At 35.0% G+C, this 15,236-nt stretch overlaps 1 protein-coding gene across 3 annotated transcripts; it reads left to right on the top strand.

Moving 5' to 3' along the window:
* Window positions 1-12,050: 12,050 nt before the first annotated feature.
* LOC131694815 (palladin-like) lies at window positions 12,051-14,782 on the top strand. 3 transcript variants are annotated; one of them, XM_058983315.1, is made up of 3 exons: window positions 12,051-13,341; window positions 13,391-14,167; window positions 14,259-14,782. In XM_058983315.1, the coding sequence occupies exons 1-3, from the start codon at window positions 12,081-12,083 to the stop codon at window positions 14,309-14,311; spliced, it is 2,091 nt and encodes a 696-aa protein (XP_058839298.1). In that variant the 5' UTR covers window positions 12,051-12,080; the 3' UTR covers window positions 14,312-14,782. The 3 variants fall into 3 exon arrangements, with proteins under 3 accessions (XP_058839298.1, XP_058839299.1, XP_058839300.1); XM_058983316.1 differs by having other exon boundaries at window positions 14,281-14,782; XM_058983317.1 differs by lacking the exon at window positions 14,259-14,782 and having other exon boundaries at window positions 13,391-13,620; window positions 13,694-13,885.
* The last annotated feature ends 454 nt before the right edge of the window (window positions 14,783-15,236 follow it).

Genomic DNA, 15,236 nt, shown 5'->3' on the forward strand with positions numbered 1-15,236 from the left:
ATTATTGAAATTTTTATCTGTTTAAAGGAATTTGTTCGTTATTGAGTGTAGAACAGTAAAACTGGAAAGATTTTTTTCTTGATTTGATCACTAATACTTTTTGAACTAATAGAAGTTTTGATTGTTTCTGCGTTGTAACGTCACGAAAAATGCCCATTTTTTATTTTATTAAAAAACTAAAATTTTGTTCAAATTTATATTCCGGATTCTCTTTGTATTCAAAAATACTTTTCTAAAAAGCATACAATTTCATTTATTGGATATGTGGAACTAAAGTTAGAACAGGGTACACTTTGCGTTGTAACGTCACGAAATTCAACTTTTATCGGACGCTTGAATGATTTATCAGATATAGTGTCAAAGTTTCCTACGTATGGTTTATTTAAATGCTTTCAAGTTGTTTCGTAAACAGGAAATTATACTAGCGTGATATTCATAAAATCAAAATGTATATCCTTAAGGGCTTAAGGGGTTATATACCATCGACACATTCTTTCTTGTCGTTACAACGATTTGACCAACCTTTATTCTATAAATCTCTTATAACTTTTTCAAATGAACTCCTTCATCAAACCTAATTATAGATTCAGAAAATAAACGAAACTTTAGGTAAGATTTGATTTAAAACACTTGAATGCACTGGAGAAGGTATTTTAATAAACGATTGAGCAACGTCACATTATATTTCATTTAAAAGTCCACCTACGCTGTACTCTCCTCGGCGCCGGTCATATGGCACGTTCCGATGCAATTACGCTAACAGCAACGTAGTCCAGGACATGCGATGGAATTTTTGAACTTTGTTCTCGAGTTAGTATTTAGCCATGAATAATAATGCGTTTCCTGAATATATCTTTTCTCACAGTAATCAACCATTCCACACTTCGCCATCATCGACGAGACGCTCGTTTTAAAGTTGTCCGCAACCTCTGTTGTAGTCGTACGTGCCATCAGTTAGTAACTAACCAATTCTTCCGTTACAAGCCGAAATACATCGTCGAAGCAGCTACATAATCGAAATGCCTGACGTATTAAATCCAATATAGACGGGTATCTATCCGAATTCTCGGGAGGTTGCAAAAACATAATTGAGTCTACGGAGACCTATTTGGGTGACCGCACTAAATCGTCTCAATTGCTTAGAGTCGGATAAAAAGGCTTGGGCTCATCTCAAATGAGCTCAAAAAAGAGAGATGAGGGAGTGTTTATTGGTATTTGCAGACATTTAAAATTCCGTCGGATTGACGATTGGATGTAACACACTCTTTAGTAACATCACGGCGATGTGACGTGTTCTTTTTCTCTGAATCTTTGTAACTATAATATATACAATATTTCAGAATACTTAGCATTGTCGATTGTCTGGTGCTTAAATTGTGCTCGCTTTGTCAATTAAATCCACTTGCTTAAGCCCAACAAAATAAATATCATGCTATAAACTCTGATCGGGAACCTGATTCCTTACGAAATTAAAGGAAGCAGTACTGCCAATTTCTTTTTGTTTGTGAAATATGTGATAAATGCTGCCATTTTGGCTTCGTTAAACTACCATATTGAGCCGTGTCAAATAAATAAATGTGTCTAATGGCTCAAATCTATCCACAACAAGATATGAAATAAAAATTTTCTTAGTTTGATCAATTATTTCTGCTACAATCAAAAAATAAACTGTATCGTGATTTTTCAACAACCCCATATTGTTATTCGAGTTAATTATCATTAAATCATGGCTAAATGTGATAAATATTTAAAATTTTACTCAAAACAATAGCACCAGCGTAACTTACAGAGTTTTAGAAAAGTTGAAGATTTTCGTGACGTTACAACGCAATAAGATATCGCTTTTCTGCGAAAGGAGCGTTGTAACGTCACGAAAGTTAAAAGATGCTTTATACGAAACAAAACAATAAAAAATATATTTAATGACACCTAGTTATTCGTATGCTATTTAGAAATACATCATAGAAGATTTGTTCTTGATAAAAAATCTTATAGAGCAGATATTTTGACTTTTTTATAAATACGTTGAAAGTTCTAATTAGTGACGCGTTGTAACGTCACGTTACATTATCGATCATAAAACAATCCTCTTCCAGTATATTCAGTTTATGTTTATTAAATCTTTAGTAAAATTTTGTCAGCTTTCCGAATCTGTAATAAGTTTTGATGCAGGCGTTCATTTGATAAATTTATAACATATTTATGAAATGAAGAATCGTCAAATCGTTGTAACGTCACGAAAGAATGTGTCTTTAGGATATCCATCCTCTCTTACTCGTCCTTCATAACTAAAAAGTACCCCTCCCTATGCCTCGGTTGATGTTGTTCAGTTTTCCATTATGTTGAAAAAACTTGGATGTTTCATCTTTTCGACAATGTGGTTCATGATCAAACTGTCATCCCTGGTAACATCATTATTTGTCATAGTTGGGTAGATCACTACAAAAATTTTTGCGAATTTGCTATTTATATTGGAAATACATCTTTATTTACTTATTCATAGTTTTTTGGTTCTTTTTTAATTACTCTGAGCTTTCGACACTCTATATATTTCCTTGGAACCAGTTATGCTGATGCTTTTGTTCCTAAACCGCTCATATCAGTCGTGATTTGACCGGTGAGCTCGCAGTTATTGAAGATGCTGGTTCCTTCTTTAAATCATGGAAGAATTAGTTCAATTTTTATATAAAACGCTTCACTCGCGTCTTTTGATTTGGGGCGGATATGCTATGCGCACTTTTACCCCACTGTCAGTTTTTTAACTTATTTAATTGTTACGAAAATTACTGATTTTTTTTCATCAAATCAAATATATCTCGCAACGAACCATATGTTGAAGATTTTTAGGGTACTGTAGTTTTATAGATCCTGATTTATTCAAACAGCCAATTTATGATTCCCAAAATTCAAAAAATAATATCAAATCAACGAAAAATAGTCCTTCCCCCTTAATTTCAAGCCACTATATTCAAACCTTTCATGCTTATATGTGCGATTAGTTGACTTAATGATACACTAAATCCATACAGACCATAAAATGACAAGCGCTTTAAAATATCAAAATAGATCCAGCAACTTTTTTTTGTTGGCGAACTAATAGCGGTAAGCTTGAATCGCCATACGGTACTATCTTTGATTTTAGGCCTGAGTTTAGTCCGGCCTAAGACTTTAGTACCTGTCATTGCAGAAATGGCTGCATCCTGAAGCCAAATGAAAACAGTGTAAAAGGCCGCCATGTTCCTCTTGCATACATCTCAATAATTTGAATCAACTTTTCGAACTTTATGTGCAATATTATGGCCCATGTTGCACACAAACCATATGAGGGCAAGTAAGCAAGTTTTATCCCGTACGAAAAACAGGCGTAATCGAATTTTAAATGCATTTTTTTAAATATTCTTTATCGTCCTATATCTAGAAGGTGCTACACGCTCATTTCAAAACGCCACATCGAAGAGTTATATTACAGGTTAGCAGAAGTCGAATCATATTGAAACAAACTGTCGAACGAAATTTTATTATTTGATTCAGAGATGAAAATTGTTTTAGTTCGTTAGTTTACATATGGCTATCAAAATGAGTGAAGTTTAATTTGCTCACAATTTTTAGTTATTTTTACATGAGGAAAAGAATATATAATCAGCATTTGTTCCCTTTTCTAGTTGTATCTTCTCACAAAGAACACCATAAGCACAGAGAACAGACGTCCATGATCGAACAAAAATATTTAAAAAACGTGTGTAAACATTTGAATCAATATACTAAAAACACTAGCGCCGCCACACCAACCTATCCCAACTATCCGTCAAATCGATTCCGGAACCGGTTCGAAATCCTGGATGGATTCTGCATGGAACCTAGCTCAAAGAAAACAACCGATTCCGACTCTATCGGTTGACGCATTTGAGCTGGAATTCATGCTGGAAGTCCGAATCGGTTCCGGACTAGTTTGACTGGGTAGAGGAATAACCGCTGTCAATTCTGTCGCACTCAGCCACAAAAAAACATGACGACAGTAGCGCACCTGGTTTAGATATCCAAACTACCTTCGAAACCGTTAGAGATTTTACACAAGTTGAATGCTTAAGATGGACGTCTGTGCCATAAGCAAGTGGAAGTTTATTTATATTTTTACTGCTTTTGAAAGAGTTCAAAACTAAGATTGAATAAAAAATGTAAATGAAGCTATGCCATATAGCCGTATTTTGATCGTTATTAAAATGCTATCGGAGCTTGCTTGTATTGTTTCGTAATTTATAATTTTCTAGCATATCTTGAACGATTTGCATTTCCGCTGTAGTACAAATTTTCGTTTAATTCTTTATGGTAGAACAGATATGCACGGGGTATGAAAGATCTGTGAAAGCTGAGACTAGACAGATGACTTGGCAAAATGACGCAAAAAGTTGAATACGGAAAAATCGCTTAAATCGTGTCGGAACTTAAGGGGGGGGTTGTGTAAGGTATTATCGGCAAAAAATTGGATACTTTAATTTTTTTTCGATGCATAGATTCTTTGTCTTTTCAGTCAGGCACCACATCGAAATCTTATTTTGCGGTATACACCATAACTCAAAATCTACTGGACGAACGTTGAGACATTTGCATAGTTGTTTTTCACAGCATTTCACAAGTAATTAAGGGAGCTTTTATTTTTTGGCCGATTTTTGATTTTTTCGTAGTACTTTGAAACCAAAGTCCGATTATTGCTAAAACAACGATTAACATGTTATTGTGAAATAATAATAATTAGCAGTTTGCAAAAAGCTCTTGCAGTTGCCTGGGCAATGATGTGAAGAAGAAGAATTGTGCAAAATTCAGAACGATTGGTCCAAGAAATTTTGTCTGCATCCAGTATCAGGTTCAATTTGTAAATTTATAATTATCAATTCATTATCAGACAGATGGCAGACTGTAAGAAGTAACTAATTATAATTTTTCTTAATTAAAATTGCTGGATTTTTGGTATTTCAGGCATGATTGGATAATCGTGCTGATAATTTGAATTACTTCATTTTCAGCAAAGTAGGTCTGCCAAATTCTATATGCGTGGTTAGTAGACTAGTTGGGTAGGATGGTACAATAAGCCCCACCAGGCTAAAATTTCAAATTTCCATTCCATGGACGACATAATTATCTGAAGCAAATAAATAATTTTTAAGGTTTTGTATAACAGCAACTGATACAAACTTTTCAAAAGATGTAAGCTTCCACTCTTTTTCTATAAGTATTTGATTTAATTTGGAACAGTTAGATTTGTCTGAATTGACAAACTACTAAGTGTAATGTTAGAGAAGCTCTTCAAGCCCTTGGAGTGGCTAGGCCCAAACAATACAACTCTATAACGTTCTCGATAGTATGCACCATTATTAGCAAAATAACGTTTTAGTCAATAATGGATCTTAAATAATAAATTGTTTAAGCAGTTACTCCACTGTAGAATTTTAAAACAATCGATTTTTTATTTCTTAGTCTAAAATGTGCTTTAGGATGTAAAAAATGATATCCCAAAACATGGAGAACGAAAACAATTCAAAAATATAATTTTCAATTTCGCCGCAACGCTTCTTATGTATAACTAAGCTGACCACTCTGACGAAAAAATCCGTACACCTCGCAGACTGTGTGCCTGACCGTGGTGAACGATCGCGCTTCGATGCGGAGTAGTGTACGGATTTTTTCTTCAGGGTTGGTCAGCTTATGTATAACCCATGTGTACTGCAAACCTTAACCGCGTTTTTCTCGAAACCACTGGCCGGAAATGTAACTCGAGCAAATGATTTTTGGTCGCTTTGAAATTTTCACAGTATATTCAAAATTGATTTTTCTAGTCACGTACGCAGGATTAAATTTTTTATTGCTTACCTTTTTATTGATTAACGATTTTGTGTAGATTTTTATGACATTCTCTACGTTTTTTCATTCAAAACTGCGCAATTTCGCTTAAAATCAAACTATCGAAAAAATCGTATGTACATCGCTATTGACATAAGGAATCAGAGAAACTTTAGTTTTTGGTGCTAGGTAAAAAATCACGGGAGATAGATTTCCGACCGTGGACCCCTTCCAAAAAACGCGCATGACGTGAAAATGCTGCAGAGCCACCATCTTGTGATGAAATTACTCGAAAAAATTATTTTATTTGATACAATACTTATGTTATAAATCCCATTCAACAAGATGTCGATTCACCATTTTATTGAGCAATAAAATTTTTTTTCGAAATAATCAGACTATTAAATGGCATAAACAGTGAATTTTAAATTAACTTTATTGTACAGTTTTTTAACATAGCCGTGTATTGCTGATCAGAACGCAGCAATGCAAATGGCAGCATCATGTTACCGGAAGAAGACAAAAATATGCAAAAATTTGTCATGCTTCTCTTGCATACATTTCGTTATTTTCAATCCTCTCTTCGGCTTTCTTCTGGATGAATTTGCTCGCAATAAAGATGGCAATAAATAAGCCAGTTTATCAGGAAGGAAAGACAAGCACTGTCGAACTACACTAATAAAATAAAATACCAATTAATGCGTGGAAAACTACGCATTTTCAATAAAAGTGGAATAACCCATTAAGTGGGTAAAGAGTTCATATCCATAAATGAATACAGCTCTTGTACGTCAACCTGGGTATGTTTTACCCTTTATTTTTCGCAGAACTGTTACAACAAAACGCGTGAAAAATATCCATTCATGCAAATCACGCCAGAATGAAAAATACTGTCAATAGAATTATTTCTGAATTAAAAAAACATAACATAACATTCATTTCACATTATTGTCTCCTTAACTACTTAACAAAATAAAACCGCCAACTGGATATATTTTTAATGGCTAGATCTTTTGGCTGCTCTAAAAATGCCAAACGCATATTTGCAACATCCTCAGTAGTTTAAACAGCCGTTTTTATGAGCATTGCCGAAATGTTCCGTTTCCGCCACTTACTCAGATGCAGGCCGGTAATTTGCAGCTTCCGCTACGAACCTTAGTTTGCAGGTTAACTCCCTTAAAATTATCTCATCGAGTAGTTGTGAAATAAATAAAAAGCACCAATTGTTATAAGAAATAAAATACCCATTTTTTGACAGCTCATGAAATGGGTAAAGTTTTATTACCGTGTTTATCTACCTGCATTTTTTTTTATTTCCTCGTTCTTTTCTTCTCTCTACACGCTTGATTCCAATTGCAGGGTTACAGTAGAGCACGTTTGGATAAATTGAGATCTATTCAATCAATTCAGATCAAAGTTGTTTTTGGGAATTAGAAACAGAACTACAATAAGAATTGTTTTAATTCTTTTCTTTTTGCTTATCGCTAAGAGAATAAGCGGGACCATTTAATTCGTTAATATAAATCGATAACATATTTTCACGAATGATTGCCCATAAATCTATTGTATAACACATCAAAGAAAGTAAATAACGGAAGAAAATTATTGTTTTTAGGGGATAGATCCAAACAAATGACAATTGGATATAGATCGTAAAATGCAATATTTTATGAATTTACTTACACTGGTCGTTAGCAAATTGAATCAAAATGTTAACGGCTTAGAAATTAGCTCCACAAATACCCTAAGCTAAGAGTAAGTAATTGATTTTAAATATGTGCAATGTTCCAATAAGAATAAAATCACATAAAACTTCTGAATAAAAAATGTTTTGAAATTTATTGTGAACACAACGGTGATCAATATATTTATTTCGATTTTTGGCATAAATCGTTCCAATTTGCATTGATGCATTAAAGAAATATATTTATATTCTGCCTGCCACAGTGGAAAAAAAATTAAATATAGCGCTTGTGAATATAAATGATCATTCTGTCAAAGTTTAATTTTCTGTTTGATCTTTGTTTACTTTTTATTTAAACCTCGCTGAAAAACGTGTATAATTTTAATTCGCAGACCTTCATTGATAATTGATCTTTATTCCAAACTTGTGAAAATTCACTTGAAACGAAAATAAATGTTCTCCCCCACGTCGATAGGTATCATGTTCAATTAGAATGACACTCACAGTTCATTTTAAATTTAAATTGAAATATTTTAACCAATTTTTTAATCAAAGTATGAAATCTCGACAAACATATAATTCCGGCTTAAAAGCCAACTGTCAAAATTCTCTTTGAAAGGGAATTCTGGACAGACCGTTACTCGCCAATCACAGATGTTGGCAGTAAACAAAAGAGAAAAATTTTCTCTTCCATTAACTGCTATGAACTGTGTTTATCCAGCGACGGTCTGTCCGGAATTTCCTTTCAAAGAGAATTTTGACAGTTGGGTTTTAACCAGTAATCATATTTTTGTCGAGAAATAACTATCATGGCACCAATTACAACCGATGGTTTAACCTCTAACTCGACGAGCGCCTATTCAAACTGAATAAAAACATGCATAAGTATATCAATTTATTTTCTTTTGTGCATATTATGTCACTACAAAGTACTGCACATCATCGACCAACTTTCAACTATCCAACACGTTAAAGTTCTATGTTCAGAAACATATCGGCAACAAGTTGACAAATTGTTCTCAAACCCTATGGAACGAGATATTTGACGAAGAAAAGCTATTTTACTGCAAGAAAATATCGGAATGAATTTACTCATTTTCTTTAACTTGAATTTGTTGTTTTTTAACATTGACGTGCAACGCAGATCAGAACGCAGCCATATAAATGACAGCATCGTTTGATTAAAGCTTACCAAATATTTTAGGCCGGTTTAAAAGTTAGTCCGGTTTAAAAACAGCTGGTACGGCTTTGTGCTTACGGCTATAAGAATACTATCAAATCGATTATTAAGGCTCAAGTTACCTCAAGGCTTGGTAGTGTGCGTAAGAAAAATTGTGTTCAGCTTTGCCACCAGATTATCCATTTAAACCTTTTCAAAACTCTAAAAGAAGAGTATCAGTCGATTTATTAGATCATCACGATTCAATTCATGCAAAATACCTGTTGCAAAAACCATCGGTTTAGCTGAATGGTGCTTTTGAAAAAGTGGCTGTGGTTTTTTCATTGCGCAGTTGTGTGGCGTGCCCCAGCACGCTGTGGTAGTGTGACAAAAAATCACAGCCCCTTTTTCAAAAGCACCATTTAGCGAAACGGATAGTTTTTCCAGCAGTTTTTTTGTATGATTTGAATCGTTGTGATCTAATAAATCGGCTGATATTCCTCTTTTAGAGTTTTGAAAAGGTTTAAATGGATATTCTGGTGGCAAAGCTGAACATATTTTTTCCTACCCATACTACCCTGCGTTCAAATCTAACACATGCTGACAAAAGGTAACTTGAACCTTAATCTTAATTGATTATCTTGGTTAATCAACCAAATCAAATCAATAAATCGAAAATTACCCGATTATCACTATGACCATCATTACAGTTTTGAGGCACAATAATAAATCACGAACTACGAAACGCTTATTTTCGTATGGATCATTAAAGTTTGTGTAAAGCGAATGACAACTATCATACACGGAACAATACCTAACAATAGATGGATTGGAGAAGTCTTTTGTTAGATTAGATTCACCCTGGTGGATAATCATTGTTCCTTATTTCATAGTTGTCGTTACTCTCCTTACAAACACTCTGTGTACTACGTAAACAAAGAAAGCAGCTTGCTCTGACTTGAATCCTAGAAAACAAAACAGCGCACTATGAGGAAGCACATTCCCCTGAACTATTGTTTTCATTTGCTGAAATGTTTAAAATTGCGACATGCAATCTAAAACTTTATAGCATAGGCCCTTTCATGAATATCATTGCATGGGGAAACGCCTAATGCCACCCACTGAGAAATCGCAAACAAGTGCTTGAAAACCGTCCTACATTGGTCTCAAATTGGAACGGTTGACGAACAGAAGACCTACATGTGACCACAATAAAACAGACTGTTATGGAGGGAGAACGTAAAGAAGCCGAAATCAGTGCGGCCAAACAAACCAACATGGAAAATGATCGACATTGTGATAGATTTATATTTCATGCAAAATTTGATGATTTTGGCTTAATAAGTTGAAGCTATCAATCAGAATTTTTCCATGATATTAATAGTTATGAATTAATAAAATTTGGATGTATATTACTATGTGAATTATCGACATGCTGTTTGAAATAGTTATCGAAAATCAACAATCGCATAAATCACTTTGGCAACATTGTGCGTGCTTTAGTGTGTGTATAATTAGTATTTTGAGATGATTTTAGGAAAATTCAAATTATAATTTAGAAAAAATTCATCTCATCATTTTCTTCCCATAAACAAACTATTTCAAATTTCTGAAGTGAGTGATTTATTCGGGATTTAGTAACGAATCGTTCTGTGAGCCAGTAATAGTGATTTATCTGTGGATTGATGTGCAATTAGGTGAAAGGTTTCGGTGTTTATTGCGAAGCCTGAGCTAGTAGCGATGAAGAAATTTGTCTCATCGCTAATTTCAAGGTAAGAAATCGAACAAAAATAATGAGTTGTTTATTTTCAAATTATCGTAAGTTGATTGCGCCTATTTGGAGAATGTGATAAATGCCAAAATATTGCTATATTTCACCCTAAGGAGGAAAATTTGGTAAAAACCAAAATTTCTCACTAGGGTGAAAATTTGTTGGTAAAAACCAGTCTTTGTACAGGAGGGCACAAATCCTTATTTCATACTATGTTGCGTTTCGGCTTCGCCTCATCAGAAACCGACACTAACACATTGTCCGAATAGATTAGCGCCGGCTTGACGCAAATCCCTTAAAACTAAAACACACTATGTGTTTCAATCAAACGACTGATCAAACGTGATGTCCCGTTCGAGCAGAAGTTCTGTTTATGCCGATGAGACACAAGTGAAGCCGAAACTTGTCTTGGCTTAGCAGGCCTATGCGAAAGCACTATGCTATATTTCACCCTAAGGAGGAAAATTTGGTAAAAACCAAAATTTCTCACTAGGGTGAAAATTTGTTGGTAAAAACCAGTCTTTGTACAGGAGGGCACAAATCCTTATTTCATACTATGTTGCGTTTCGGCTTCGCCTCATCAGAAACCGACACTAACACATTGTCGGAATAGATTAGCGCCGGCTTAAATATTATTTACACTCCAAAGATTTTTTTTTTGCTTTGGATAAGGTTGATTCTGTAAAGTCGTATTGTTGTATTTTTGGTTTAAAGTTGAGTAATCACGCAATGAGATGAATAGAGGGGCTGAGATGAATTAGGGAGCGTCAACCCTAGGGTGGATGTACCAATAGTCGCATACTTAAGGAAAACTTTTGATAAAAAATCGATGAATAGACCTATGGGCAATGTCAATACATTAAACGAAAGCTTCCAGTCTCTACTTCATAGGAAAAATATAAAGATGGTTTAATAACCAATTTATGTATTCAAAACTGCTTGTACCACTATAGGAACACATGTACCAATAGTGGTGCAATCGCTAATTTCGGTTCATATTGTTGCAAATCCCATTGCTTTCTTATGGGACTTGCAACTATAGGTACACGATATCAACTATAGGTGCAAGGGAGCTCAAAATTCTAAGAAAATCATTTTTTTCAATAGTTATTTGAGAAAATTTCCAGGATAACAGTTTTATTGTCGCATAATTTTAGTGCGATGAATCGATAAAAAAATATTTGTTGATGGTTGGTACCTTAGTTTGGCGTATAACCCACTACTGCAACTATTGGTACACCTCAACTATAGGAGCCCCACCCCACTTGTCTTTTGTTTGCATTTTTACCTCTGAAAATTGTGATCAAGCGCATGGGGTTAGTTTGTACCTCAGTGCAACGTTCTAATGTAGAAAAAGTATGTGGAACGTTCTAGGGTTAAAAGCTACCTGCTTCAGATGTTTGGATATTTCATAAGATGTGGAAACAACACCAGTCATTCGTATCTAGCTGTCTATTCGCAGCGAAAGGCTTGAATGACTCGTAGTAGATCGAAACACAATCTATTTTGGTCATAGTTATAAATAACTTATACGTAGCAATGCGCTCCCCACATTATAAAACGCGCCTTATTCACGGTCATTGCCAGTTGTGTTGAAAAACTCAGTTGAATAGCTTCTACTAGTTAGTAATATGATGGTGAGAAGTAGCAAAAAGAAAAGTTCTCTGGTTCCTGAAGTGATGATTACTAACCTTACGAGTGTAGAACATAATGATGACGTATCTAGAGAGGCAGCACGTGAGAGGAATTCCCGATCTGTATCCATTTCCCGGTTAAAATCGAACGATCCCCTGCGTAAAGAAATTATGTTCATTCGAGATAAATCTCCTTTCGAAATTGGGAGAGATCGTAATTTGCAACTGGCTTCATCAAAAGCCATAATAGACAAGGCTCTTATCATGGACATTTCTGGTGGGATTACAAGGGTGGATGAATATGTATCACTTTTTTTTTCGCCGGAATGTGTAATAGATGAGGCAGCATGCAATGATATTTCCACACAACAAGTAATTGAAGTAGTAGTGATAGAGGAAGAAGAACATTCGGAAAATACAATTTGCTTAGATTTAGATGATACAAAATATTCATTGCAAGATCAACAATTTTCAGCAGTCCCTGAAAATATATTACAAGCTGTTTCGGCAACACAACTTAAAACAGAAGTTGACACTGAACCAGTTACTATATTTACCGAACAGACGATAACAGATGAGCCAAATAATTCCGATCATACCGATACTATTACCATCGGCAATGCAAATCTAGATGAAAAATATTTACAAACCATCGCATTAGAAGATCTAGATATGCCGAAAGAATTTAAAATAAAAGAAAACAAACCTTTAGACGATAATGACGAAGAAGAAGAAAAAGAATCCGGTGAGAAGGAATTAGAATCATCTTCTGATGAATCGTTTGAAGAGCTAGTGGATCCTTCTTTATGGAAAACATACAATGCTGATGACGATGATGATACAGCATGGTTTTATAAAAATACGGAAAAAGATCTTCCTGAACTAACAGAGAAGGAAAAGGATGATGAATTTAGGAAAGAACGATTGGCAAAGCGATCCCCTGTATTCTTAACAAATTTAACAGATCGCGCCGGTCCAATAGGATCCGAGATAAAACTTCAGTGTTCAGTCGCTGGTTTCGAAACAACAGCTAGGTGGCTTAAAGACGATCAGCTTGTTGAAAGAACATCCAAGTTAAATACAACAACGATTGACGGTCTCCATTCATTAATTCTTAAGGATATTCAGAAATCCGACGAAGGTATATATACAATCATTGCCAAAAATAGAGGCGGGGAAGTATGCTCGTCCGCAAATGTTCAGGTTTACGAAGTTACAATAGAAAAAATGGAAATTCCTGTAATTATAAAAATCAGAGGTAGTCGACAACAATTCCTTTCCGCACAAAACTAATTTTTTTGTTTCAGATTACTATCATCATCCATTGAATGATTTAATTATAGAATGTCAAATCACTTTCAAGCATAGTAGGTGGATGCCTGACATACTTTGGCTAAAAGAAAAAGAACAAATTGTACTGGATGAGCGGATACGGGCAACCTATGAAGGCAACGAGATTTTTCAATTAAATATTTATAACCCTACTATCGCAGATAGTGGAGTTTATACATGCATCGCGAAAAATTCCGCAGGTGTTGTGAGTATTGCACACGAAGTTGAGTTTACTGATAAAGTACACTTTATTCACCTTCCTGGAATGCATCACGCAGCTAGAAAAATCAGCACTGAGGAAAAACTGTCTGAAAAACAGAAAATAAAATTAGCAGATGATCGAACTACTATTGGAAAAGTCATACGATCGCAAGTACCAATGGAACCATACAAAGAAGAATCGTATGTTATTCGTAATTCAAAAAACAAACTATCATGGGCAGGACAGTTGAACAATATTACTGCACAAATAGGGCAGAAAGTGAAAATGATTTGCTCGGTCAATGGAGTTGAGGCAATTTTGAAATGGCAAAAAAATGGAAAAATGATTGATTTTTGTGAACGCATTAAACTGCTCAATAGTGGAGTGATTGCTCAAATTGTCATCAAAGATGTTCTTCCATCAGATGCTGGCGAATATACATGCACTGCGAAGAACAATTATAATGAAATAAAATCAACGTGCCTCCTGAAAGTTATTCAACTTGCAACCGGGGAAATGACTCCTCCAACTTTCACGAAAGCTATAAAAGGTATACTCTAGACAGCAAAAAATTTTCCTTATCATTTTAACGGTTCTTGCGAACGTAATTAAATTTAGGTAGATTTTATCATTTGTAGTAGATTTTATCATTTTATTTTGTAGACCGTGGAATATGTTGAGAGTAGAATGGTAGGAGAATGTCGAACAGTCTAGAAGAATTCCCTCTCATACTTCTACTACCAACTTACCAGAACACCAAAGTGAAGATGAGCAACGAAGCGAAGGGAAACGTATTCTAGTGAAAACTCACTCTAAATACTCTCCCGCAACCGTGTGATAGTAGGTTCACGCAATAGACACTAGAGTTGTCTACACACTTTGTATTAACTCAGAAATAGTTGTTGATAACAATATTGGTTTCTTCTCACTGTCCTGACTACTGAGCGCTCTATTGCACTAGCGATTGTTCGTTTTCTCTACTCACTACATATGATTGAGTGTGTATATAGCGATACGCTGTATGTATAATACTGTAATGGAAATTGCCTGGTTCCTATAATTTCAACACTTCCCCTCAATTTTCATTCCTAACATTTCAATCATGTTTGAAAACTTTGTTTTTGTAAGTGATTTAGTAAATACATCTGCTACTTGATTTTCTGAAGGCACGTATTTTAAAATTATCTTCTTCATTTGAATTTGTTCACGTAGAAACGTATACCTCACGTCAATATGCTTAGTTCTCTGGTGGTCACGGGGCTCTTCTGCAATTTTTGTGCACGGTATGTTATCCTTAAATATTGTGAATGTTCTTGACAACCGAATTCCTTCCTTCGATGCTGCACAAAGAGAAACCAGCTCTACCTCCGTCGATGGTAAGCAGACGAGTTGTTGCCGTTTCGTTCCCCATGACACCAGATTTCCAAATACCATGAATGCGCTTCCAGATATCGAGCGCCTATCTTCCTCGTCATTGGCGAAATCCGCGTCAGCGTATCCCAAAAGTGTCTCCTTGTCCTTCATTCTTCGATAGACCAAGCATAGACTACGAGTGCCTTGTAAATATCTCAAGATCCGCTTAAGTCCATTCCAATGGGAATCATCCGGGTTATTCTGAA

This window comes from Topomyia yanbarensis, unplaced genomic scaffold, assembly GCF_030247195.1.
Source record: "Topomyia yanbarensis strain Yona2022 unplaced genomic scaffold, ASM3024719v1 HiC_scaffold_161, whole genome shotgun sequence".
Taxonomy (NCBI): Eukaryota; Metazoa; Arthropoda; class Insecta; order Diptera; family Culicidae; genus Topomyia; species Topomyia yanbarensis.

What these genes read in the sequence shown, in the direction of transcription:
- LOC131694815 (XM_058983315.1), top strand. Translation starts at nt 12,081, where the DNA reads ATGATGGTGAGAAGTAGCAAAAAGAAAAGTTCTCTGGTTCCTGAAGTG. An exon ending in TGTAATTATAAAAATCAGAG is followed by an intron (nt 13,342 to 13,390) that starts GTAGTCGACAAC and finishes TTTTTGTTTCAG; the next exon opens with ATTACTATCATCATCCATTG. An exon ending in TTTCACGAAAGCTATAAAAG is followed by an intron (nt 14,168 to 14,258) that starts GTATACTCTAGA and finishes CATTTGTAGTAG; the next exon opens with ATTTTATCATTTTATTTTGT.